The following is a 12,088-nucleotide window of genomic DNA, read 5'->3' on the forward strand; positions in this document are numbered from 1 at the left end:
CCGGTCAGGTTATAAACTACTGTATTTAGATCCTTGTAAGTGGTTTAGCCCTATTATATCGTCTCTGAATACTAGGTCACTGTGTTAATTCTATCAAGTTTAAAGGATCCTAGTTTAATAGCTAAACCCCTAGACTAGTTTTCCTGCGTAAGTAGTTATACATATAGATTTGCTCTGGTCAGTGTATAGGACACTACTGTTTGATGAATAGGTCAGCTTTTAATATCTAAGCAATTATACTATGTGGTATGATGTCCTTGATTATAGCACGGCTACCTGGGTGTACATGGTTCACCAGGGTTAATAAAATACACTAGTTTGTCTCACTGGTCACGCTGACTTTATGACGTAGTTCAGTTTTAGTACCTTGGATCTCAGCCGGGATGTTTTGTGTCTGTATTTTGATAGTAATTGATCATGTCATTGATTTTAATATAAGCTGAGGAAAAACGTCATTATAGTTTAGTCCTGGTTCACATGGCTCTACTCATAAAGCAATCAAATTAGATATGAATCTCTGGCAGGTATGGAATGGGAATGGCACTAAGTTATTGTTCTGGAGATGAGTAGTTTTAATGGGCCTAATTGAGTTTGTCCTGTGTTTCAGCGCTCTTATAGCATGCATTGATATTATACTCCTTGCCGTCTAACTCAAAACAAGCTTTCAATGAGCGCTACCTTCAGATTGTTTCATTTGATAGAGGTCTCTCCTAGACGGGATAAAGAGTGTGATCATAGGGTCTGTTTTGTATACAACGGCTTTCATATTCTTGTCCCCTGAGTCACGCGTTTAGCTTGTTTCAAGTTGTCTTGTCCGGTTATGAGAGTGTACCAAATAGTTTTTGTCCTCGGTCAGGTTTTTCTCGGAAAGAACGAGTGTTGTCTAAGGGTCAGTTCACGGCTTTTAAGCCGACACTTCACTTAGTTCCGGGTTCCAAGTAGCGTCCTATATTTCTAGTCCTCCTATTGGTTTAGTCCACTGTGTTCACTGTTGTATATTTGGGCCTATATAAGTTATAGTCACAATGAGTCATGACGTTTTACTAGCCTGGCTTAATATAGAGTAGGAAACACGGCTCCCATGTAAGATGAAGGCCCTCAATTGAAATATAAATTTCATAGGGAGTTAGGTTATTTTATATAGGACTGTAGATGTATAGTCTCAGACTCACCGAATATGTGGTACCTCCATTTCTGTTTAGCATCTCAGGCTAGATATACTAGCCTCCTAGTTTTGTCTGGTCGGTCACGTGGTGCGGAGATTCATATTTCAGATGCTACTGTTATCACCAGCCTTGATACTTGAAAAGGTAAAATCCTATGTACTTCTCCACCAGCTGGTTTCCCGTATCTCAGAACCATCGGTTAACTAGATTCTCACACTTTGAGAAATTAGGTATTCCTTTAGGATTTAAATCTAAATCTGCATGGACCAAAATGTAGTTTTACGTTCAGCTATTAGAATCACAGCTTGCCTCTGACTTTCACAGTGACCCAGGCTGTGTGTGTTTTATTTGGCCACTTGTTGTTATAGGTTTTCCATGAGCAGGCGGCTCAATACTTGTCTCCAGGAATGTATGAGCTCCTATCAACAGCGTTCTGTCCGAATACAGAAAACTCAACACGACTGCTATAACACTAACATGCACAGCAAACCCAAACCATAATGCTGGGACGATGTAACATTTACCAACCAGCCTTGGATTTGATCCCTTATGTTTCCACCTTGACACCTTGCACCTTGAAGTCAGCTGTCAACTGGACCAGTAAACTAGGTTGTTGATCAGGGGGCAACAGTAGTCCTCTAGGTTGTAAGGGATGTGACATCACAGTAAACTAGGTTGTTGATCAGGGGCAACAGTAGTCCTCTAGGTTGTAAGGGACGTGACATCACCAGTAAACTAGGTTGTTGATCAGGGGGCAACAGTAGTCTCTAGGTTGTAAGGGATGTGACATCACCAGTAAACTAGGTTGTTGATCAGGGGGCAACAGTAGTCCTCTAGGTTGTAAGGGATGTGACATCACCAGTAAACTAGGTTGTTGATCAGGGTGCAACAGTAGTCCTCTAGGTTTGTAAGGGATGTGACTAACCAGTAAACTAGGTTGTTGATCAGGGGGCAACAGTAGTCCTCTAGGTTGTAAGGGACGTGACATCACCAGTAAACTAGGTTGTTGATCAGGGGGCAACAGTAGTCCTCTAGGTTGTAAGGGATGTGACATCACCAGTAAACTAGGTTGTTGATCAGGGGGAACAGTAGTCCTCTAGGTTTTAAGGATGTGACATCACCAGTAAACTAGGTTGTTGATCAGGGGGCAACAGTAGTCCTCTAGGTTTTAAGGGATGTGACATCACCAGTAAACTAGGTTGTTGATCAGGGGCAACAGTAGTCCTCTAGGTTTTAGGGATGTGACATCACCAGTAAACTAGGTTGTTGATCAGGGGGCAACAGTAGTCCTCAGGTTGTAAGGGACGTGACATCAAGATAAACTAGGTTGTTGATCAGGGGGCAAGTAGTCCTCTAGGTTGTAAGGGATGTGACATCACCAGTAAACTAGGTTGTTGATCAGGGGGCAACAGTAGTCTCTAGGTTGTAAGGGATGTGACATCACCAGTAAACTAGGTTGTTGATCAGGGGGCAACAGTAGTCCTCTTGGTTGTAAGGGATGTGACATCACCAGTAAACTAGGTTGTTGATCAGGGGGCAACAGTAGTCCTCTAGGTTGTAAGGGATGTGACATCACCAGTAAACTAGGTTGTTGATCAGGGTGAACAGTAGTCCTCTAGGTTGTAAGGGACGTGACATCACCAGTAAACTAGGTTGTTGATCGGGGCAACAGTAGTCCTCTAGGTTGTAAGGGATGTGACATCACAGTAAACTAGGTTGTTGATCAGGGGGAACAGTAGTCCTCTAGGTTGTAAGGGATGTGACATCACCAGTAAACTAGGTTGTTGATCAGGGGCAACAGTAGTCCTCTAGGTTGTAAGGGATGTGACATACACAGTAAACTAGGTTGTTGATCAGGTGCAACAGTAGTCCTCTAGGTTGTAAGGGATGTGACATCACCAGTAAACTAGGTTGTTGATCAGGGGGCAACAGTAGTCCTCTAGGTTGTAAGGGACGTGACATCACCAGTAAACTAGGTTGTTGATCAGGGGGAACAGTAGTCCTCTAGGTTGTAGGGATGTGACATCACCAGTAAACTAGGTTGTTGATCAGGGGCAACAGTAGTCCTCTAGGTTGTAAGGGACGTGACATCACCAGTAAACTGAGTTGTTGATCAGGGGGCAACAGTAGTCTCTAGGTTGTAAGGGACGTGACATAACAGTAAATAGGTTGTTGATCAGGGGCAACAGTAGTCCTCTAGGTTGTAAGGGATGTGACATCACCAGTAAACTAGGTTGTTGATCAGGGGCAACAGTAGTCTCTAGGTTTAGGGATGTGACATCACCAGTAAACTAGGTTGTTGATCAGGGGGCAACAGTAGTCCTCTAGGTTTAAGGGATGTGACATCACCAGTAAACTAGGTTGTTGATCAGGGGGCAACAGTAGTCCTCTAGTTTTTAAGGGATGTGAAATCACCAGTAAACTAGGTTGTTGATCAGGGGGCAACAGTAGTCCTCTAGGTTGTAAGGACGTGACATCACCAGTAAACTAGGTTGTTGATCAGGGGCAACAGTAGTCCTCTAGGTTGTAAGGATGTGACTCACCAGTAAACTAGGTTGTTGATCAGGGGCAACAGTAGTCCTCTAGGTTGTAAGGATGTGACATCACCAGTAAACTAGGTTGTTGATCAGGGGGCAACAGTAGTCCTCTGGTTGTAAGGGATGTGACATCACCAGTAAACTAGGTTGTTGATCAGGGGCAACAGTAGTCCTCTAGGTTGTAAGGGATGTGACATCACCAGTAAACTAGGTTGTTGATCAGGGTGCAACAGTAGTCCTCTAGGTTGTAAGGGACGTGACATCACCAGTAAACTAGGTTGTTGATCAGGGGCAACAGTAGTCCTCTAGGTTGTAAGGGATGTGACATACAGTAAACTAGGTTGTTGATCAGGGGCAACAGTAGTCCTCTAGGTTGTAAGGGATGTGACATCACCAGTAAACTAGGTTGTTGATCAGGGGCAACAGTAGTCCTCTAGGTTGTAAGGGATGTGACATCACCAGTAAACTAGGTTGTTGATCAGGGTGCAACAGTAGTCCTCTAGGTTGTAAGGGATGTGACATCACCAGTAAACTAGGTTGTTGATCAGGGGGCAACAGTAGTCCTCTAGGTTGTAAGGGACGTGACATCACCAGTAAACTAGGTTGTTGATCAGGGGCAACAGTAGTCCTCTAGGTTGTAAGGGATGTGACATACCATGGAAGACTATGACAGAGGAAACTCCACTTTACACGACGAACGTAAACTATTTACAATCCACACATGTTGGATAGTTATTGTACCTTTTTGTCCGTGTATCCAATTGATGTGCTGTTTTAATAAATGACAGTGAAGAACACATATCATGTCAGTTTCCTCTGAGGTCTGAGCTTCAGATGCTCTGTTATGACGGTCCTCTGTGTAACTCCAACACACACACACACACACACACACACACACACACACACACACCACACACACCACACACACACACACCACACCCCATTTCTGTTATCAAATGTTCTCAGTGTGCTTCAGATGTCACAGATTCTGTTTTCTATTGTCCTGAAGATTGAAGTCTTCCCTCTTCTCTACATGCTGTATTACTTTTGACCAGAGCCTTATGGATAGTTCCCGTGTCTAATCAGATCCCTACTCACTCACCGTTTCCCACAGCTTACATGCTTAACAATACTATCAATTCATTTGTACTTTTAACCGGATATTTGTATATTCATCTGTTAAAAAACAGTTATCTGTTAAAAACGGAGAAATCAGTTATTGTTTTTGGTTAATAACTAGCGAACATGATGTTTTGAGCATCATTCTAACATATGAACTCTACAGGCTTGACAGACACATACTAGTATTAATACTCGAAAAGATGAATCAAATTTCATAACCAGGAAAGACCGGCAATCATGCTCTCAAACCTTTCAATATTTCATATAATAAAGCTAGTCTGAGGTGCACATTTTGCAAACAAAGAAAAAAAAAACGAATGTCACATTATTTTTGTTTGTAACTTCCAATTATCGTATTGTCACGGTTGGGAGACGAGGCTGAGACAGAACACTTGTTGTAGTTTTGAAGCATGAAACATTTAAAACGCTTCTCAGACAGGGCTGTATCTACCCAACCAACGCTAACAGTAACATAAAGCCGTCCCTCATTTCTCAGCCTCGTGTAGACAGACAGACTAAGTGGATTAGATTAGAATCCACTTGAGTTGAAATGAAAAAAGGAGTTGCCGACGGTAGGGATGTAAATGCATATCCAAATGAAATGTTCTTTCAACCACTAGTCAGACAAATGATTACAATGATTAATCAGAGTGTAATTTGTGCTTTACATTTTTCCCTTGTAGATAATTGCAGGGCATACATAATGCAGAAGGTAGAGGAAGAAGCCAGAGATATTTTTTTATTTCCTGAAGTGCCTTCTCTCTCTCTCTCTCTCTCTCACACTCTCTCTCACTCTCTCTCACACTCTCTCTCGCACTCTCTTTCGCTCTCTCTTTCGCTCTCTCTCTCTCGCTCTTTCTCTCTCACTCTCCCACTCTTTCTCTCTCACTCTCCCACTCTTTCTCTCTCACTCTCCCACTCTTCCTCTCTCTCACTCTCTCTTTCTCTCTCTCTCTGTCTCTGTCTCTCACAATTCAAATCACTCTCACTCTCTCTCTCCCTCTTTCTCTCTCTCCGTCTCTCTCAATTCAATTCAAGCTCTCTCTCGCTCTCTCTCGCACTCTCTCGCTATCTCTCTTTCACCGCTCTCCTCTCTCTCTCTTCTCTCTCGCTCTTCTCTCTCGCTCTCTCTCGCTCTCTCTCTCTCTGTCTCTCTCTCGCTCTCTCTCTTCTCTCTTGCTCTCTTCGCTCGCTCTCTCTCTCGCTCTCTCTCGGCTCTCTCTCTTCTATCTCTCTCACAATCAACTTTCACTCTCTCTCTTTTCTCTCTCTCTTTATCTCTCTCTCACAATTCAATTTTCACCAGTCTTCTCTCACTCTCTCTCCCTCTTTCTCTCTGTCTCTGACTCTCACAATTCAATTCACTCTCTCTCACTCTCTCTCTCTCTCTCTCTCACAAAAACCCCATCCTCAATTCTTTCCTCCATCTCCTAACAATGCCATTAATGTGTATCACTCCACCAGTCTTTCAGTCCTCTGCAAACAGTCCAACTGCCTTCTCCAATCATCCCTTATTTTCTGTTTCTCTTTCTCTGAAGGGAGCATTTTTACACCTAATTGAAAACATAAAGTACATGTTCTCAATACAACAACACACTCATAGATCTGCTTCAGTTAGTTTATGTTATTACAGGCCTTTAACATGTCCAGTTGTATCATTTTGATTGATTTAAAAAAAAAACAATTTCAAATGTTGCTGGGTTTTTTTAAAGTACATTTTGGAATTCGCAAAAAGTACTAAGCTGTTTTAATAGCGTTCATGTTATTATCACAGTCTCTTTCATGTCTCTGAATCAAAGTTGTAAAGCACAAAAACAGAGAAGTGGCTAAGTGTGTTGGTACCGGGTGCTTGTAGATAAAAGGGGGTTATTTACTTTGATGTCGTTCGGTACTGGACATCTCACGGTGTTAGCCATGCGGGCCATGCGGCGTTAAGCCCCCCAGATCACCGCTCTGATCAGAAGAGATACATATTGAGAAGTGACACCGTACTGCGGGAATCACACAGATATGTGGTCTGCATCCCAAATGGCATCCTATTAGCTTTGTAGTGCACTACATTTGACCAGAGCCCAATAGGGTAGTGCATTACTTTTGACCGGAGCGCTATGTCGGGAACAGATTGCCATTTGGGATGCACACACTGTGAGTGGTGACAGGGTGCTGCTGTGTTCACTGAGGGATGGTGACCTGTGCTGTTATTCTGTTAGCCTCTTCTCTACACAGGGTTCAGAGCAGCTAACAGCAGCATTTACCTGGAATGCATCCACAATGGCACCCTATTCCCTTTGTAGTGCACTACTTTTGACCAGAGCTCTATAGGGCCCTAGTCAAAAGTAGTGCACTTTAAAGGGAATAGGGTGCCATTCAGGTGGTCATCACATCTTATGTCCTACCAGCAACCACTACATGGCTTGTCTCTTGTCCGTTCCTGGACTCTGGTCTGGGGAGACGTGGAGTGGCAGAGCCCTTATCTTATGTGGTAGTACTGTCACTGTTACCTGAGGAGTCCTTGTATACACACACACACACACACACACACACACACACACACAACCACACACACACACACACACACACACACACACACACACACACACACACACACACACACACACACACACACACACACACACACACACAACACACACACACACACAACACACACACGCAGGGCACACACACGCGGACCAGCAGGACACACCACACGCAGGACACACACACACATGGACACACACACAAAAACACACAAACACACACTGGGTCAGCATTATGTGTTCACTGTGTTCACTTTGTTGTCATGTCCCCTTTATAATTAGGAGGCTGTAATTATTATCACCATAATTAACAACTTGCTACTGCAGCAGTATTGGTTGGCAGTTACCAATGGTGGGAGAAATATTACTTTATTTCCATTGTTAACTGACAATGTTGTGCAAATATCTCCTTCTCATTCAAGGTTCGTCTGTTATTTAACCTTTATTTAGCCAGTTAAGACCAAATCATTTTTTTTACAATGACGGCCTACCCCGGCCAAACCCTCCTTTAACCCGGACGACGCTGGGCCAATTGTGCGTCGACCCTATGAGATGATGGGTGTGAGTCTTTCTGTAATGGATCTATTTAAGTTGTAGTCATTATGTCATACCTCTTGCTTTATTGAACCAGGACTATAGTTTAAATAAAGGTTAAATTAAAAAATATATAAAAAAATAAATAAATTGAACTGGGGGCTTTTTCACAAGGTCAGGATCATCATTTCAATCTCAAAACGTTATTGTGGTTATTACTGATGGGGCAAGGACATCTTTAACTAACACTGCCAGATGATAGACGTTCATGCTACCTATCGATTTTACACAATACAATTATTGAGATAGGACAGTAATCCAGTTACGTAATGGACACTGAAGTCTTCCATTAGCTCCCCCTAAGGTAAAGCCAAATGATTTAGCTCAGTAGGCTAACAGTCAGTCTTGTAGAACTCTGCAAACTCGGGTTTTAACCATTCTTGGCTATAAAAACAACAGAAGACTTTGCTCTGTTGTCGCCAAGGTTCAATTGATTAACTGGGTTTCCCCTGTAGTCTCTCTCGCTGGTACACACTGTAAGAGAGGCAATTAAACTAGAATCTATTAGCAACTCTGTTCTCCTTTTTAGGCCATTGAAACAAAGCTGGGGGAAGGTCATGGTGTGATGCATTATATTGGAGCAGGTTTGACGGTGTTATGGTTGGAAGAAGCATATAAAGACACAGAGAAATTTTAACTCTCTAGAATGATGTCCTATTTTAAAGTAGATCTGAAATAGGAAAATAACAAACTAGCGTGTGTCAAAAAGATGCAAAAATGTATTCTCTGTTCCAGAAGGTGATGTCATGTCAAAGCTCAAGGCTGAAGGACAGTTCTACTGATTTACTCATCAGCTTTAATTCCTGACACGTATAGGCTCCATCCCTATTGGCAATGGAGCCAGCCAGGGAATGGATGTGTTTGTGCAATTGGTTTCACAGGGTCTATTTCAGCAGGGGATCGAGGGTCTATTCTGATCTAGGAACTGGACATTGATAAAGCTTGGAGGTAAAAGTGTCTTACGTAATGGGAATAATGTATAGTCAGTCTAAGTTAGAGGGGTTTTTGCCCACATGCCTTTTTTCTACACAAACAGTGGATTGTTAAACAAAGATACTCTTGAGGCCTAAGACTTGTTCTAAGACTTGTTCTAAGACTTGTTCTAAGACTTGTTCTAAGACTTGCTTATCTGTCTTTTATTTCCAGGGTTTGACGCATACTTCACATCGCGGACGCTGGAGAACAACCGCAGGAACGTTTGGTTCGCAGAATACTGGGAGGAGAACTTCAACTGTAAACTAATGAGTTCCTCCAAGAAGGAAGACACCAGCAGGAAGTGCACAGGTAGCCATTTTGTTGCTGCACATGACAAAGTTGTACTTTAAACCCATTAAATATTGTTATTTAATCATAGGGAATGGTCATAGGCATATAATAGATTTTGGAGAACTCAACAAGGTTGTACTTTATTACCCTAAACATTTTAACTCTTTAATCACATGACATTGTAGTAGGTGTATGACAGGATCTGCAACACATTGCTGTTCTCTGAAAACCACTTGGTAATGTTTTATTCTGCGCTCTGCAATGATGTACAGTAACCACCCTAAGGCTTGGTGCTCTTGTTGTAGGTGTGGATGATAGGGTTTGAAATCAATGCAGTGGTATTGAACACCACTCTTTTGCTGAGGAAGTTCAACCCACAACAGTTTTCTTTCTGTGCATGCAACCTACTCTACTGCAGTCTCATATGTATGATTCATTGAATTGAAGATCACTGCCCACCAAACAACATGCTGCTTCTTCAATGACTCTCTTTCTTGTTTGTTTCAAGTTTTTCCCCTTGCATTAGAACGCGACACCATAAAGAAGAGCTCAAGTCCCCTTGCATTAGAACGCGACACCATAAAGAAGAGCTCAAGTCCCCTAGTCCGAGCTGAGCTTAGCTGAGCCCTTCCATTACATAATGAGCCTGGCTTCATCCCTATCCATATCTCCTCTCTGCTGTGGGTTCTGCATTCCAAATGGCATTTCCTATGAGTCATGGTCAAAAGTAGTGCACTACATAGAAAATAAGGTGCCATTTGAGACTCAGCCTGTATTTCAGGATGATTGACTTGTACAATACTACCGGCACAGCAGGCTGGATGAGACACGGTGGAAGACTGACAAGTTAAGCCTTGAAGCATTCTTAATGAGAATGTCAGAAAACAGATATTACATTATACATCTACAAACAAGGTGTTTCTTTCTGTGGAATAAGTGTGGTATAGTTTAGCCACAGGAAACATGAAGAAATACTACACGTGTGATGTTTATCTGGTGATAGTGCAGTAGGTGGAGGTGTCATTTAATTAACTATTTTGTTAATTAAATTATTTGTAAACATAACTCAATAATATTTGAAATTATGTATTTCCTATTCATCAAAAACTGTATCAATAAGACTTGAACTGACTTACAGTTGAAGTCAGAAGTTTACATACACCTTAGCCAAATACATTTAGCAGTGGCTTCTTCTTGTTGAGAGGCCTTTCAAGTTATTATGTCGATATAGGACTCGTTTTACTGTGGATATAGATACTTTTGTACCTGTTTCCTCCAGCATCTTCACAAGGTCCTTTGCTGTTGTTCTGGGATTGATTTGCACTTTTCGTACCAAAGTACGTTCATCTCTAGGAGACAGAACTCCTTCCTGAGCGGTATGACGGCTGTGTGGTCCCATGGTGTTTATACTTGCGTACTATTGTTCGTACAGATAAACGTGGTACCTTCAGGCGTTTGGAAATTGCTCCCAAGGATGAACCAGACTTGTGGAGGTCCAACATTATTTTTCTGAGGTCTTAGCTGATTTCTTTTGATTTCCCCATGATGTCAAGCAAAGAGGCACTGCGTTTGAAGGTAGGCCTTGAAATATATCCACAGGTACACCTCCAATTGACTCAAGTTATGTCAATTAGCCTATCAGAAGCTTCTAAAGCCATGACATAATTTTCTGGAATTTTCCAAGCTGTTTAAAGGCACAGTCAACTTAGTGTATGTTATATTCTGACCCACTGGAATTGTGATACAGTGAATTCTAAGTGAAATAATCTGTCTGTAAACAATTGTTGGAAAAATGACAGGTGTCACGCACAAAGTAGATGTCCTAACCGACTTGCCAAAACTATAGTTAACAAGAAATGCGTCGAGTGGTTGAAAAACAAGTTTTAATAACTCCAGCCTAAGTGTATGTAAACTTCTGACTTCAACTGTATATTCTTTCTAAATATAGTATAATCAAATGATACAACTATTAACTATAAGATTTCACCTTCCTTGTAACAGTAAAATACATATTTGTTTGTTTACTGTTAGAGAAAATCTTCGTATTTTCTAAAGGTCTCTCTTGATCAAAACATCTGTCCCATCGTTGTGAATGTCTCACAGAGCTCTAGCTTGGCTTCCTGAACTTGTACAAAAATGCACCTTTCATTTCATACTAATCTTGTCCATCTATGACAAACAAAAATAGTTTTTAAGATTTTAGATTAATGGCTATAATTCAATCTCTACATGTGCTATAGTGATGAAACCACTCTCTACTGCTACTCTACGATGTAAAGACTGCAGGCATGTGCTTTGTCAGTGGCTGTGAGGTAACGTTCAGTCTGGAGTTGATGGACAGTCGTAAGAGTGAATGAAATGGTAGGAGGTACATCCCAGCGTCAAGTGGTTTCAAATTTCACGTCCTTCGTAACACAGGCTCAAAAACAGATATACAACTATGTCCGTCAGAACCAGGGCCCTCAGTTAATGTGGTGTCCACATATCGACTTACATGCAAATTAGCAAATATGTACCGGTTTTAGGCCAGATTGTTCTTCAAGCTGTTGAAACGTTCATACTGTAGATGACCAGCAAGGTCAAATCATAATCAGTAGGTATAGGGAGGGGGGGGAGGGCAGAGAACCTGGCAGGATATAACCCCACCCACCTTTGCAAAAGCAAAGCCCCCACACCACCAAAGGGATATCAACAGGTCCCTAATTTACTACTCTGAGACAAGGCCGAGTATAGTCCACAAAGATCTCCTCCGCTGCACGAGCCGAGGACAGTAATGATGGAAGAGCGTGAGAGAACCAGTGACTCAGCCCTTGTAATAGGGTCAGAGATAGAGAATCCCAGTGGAGAGAGGGGAACCGGCCAGGCA

General features: G+C 42.1%; 1 protein-coding gene across 1 annotated transcript in view; it reads left to right on the forward strand.

Annotated features, from left to right (window-relative positions):
• Positions 1–12,088, forward strand: part of LOC112073180 (metabotropic glutamate receptor 7) — a 45,355-nt gene that overhangs the window by 17,020 nt on the left and 16,247 nt on the right. Inside the window, exon 4 of the mRNA XM_070440060.1 lies at positions 9,103–9,240. Within this exon, the coding sequence (XP_070296161.1) occupies positions 9,103–9,240 (138 nt within the window). The remainder of the gene's footprint in view (positions 1–9,102; positions 9,241–12,088) is intronic.

This window comes from Salvelinus sp. IW2-2015, unplaced genomic scaffold, assembly GCF_002910315.2.
Source record: "Salvelinus sp. IW2-2015 unplaced genomic scaffold, ASM291031v2 Un_scaffold2180, whole genome shotgun sequence".
NCBI lineage: Eukaryota > Metazoa > Chordata > Actinopteri > Salmoniformes > Salmonidae > Salvelinus > Salvelinus sp. IW2-2015.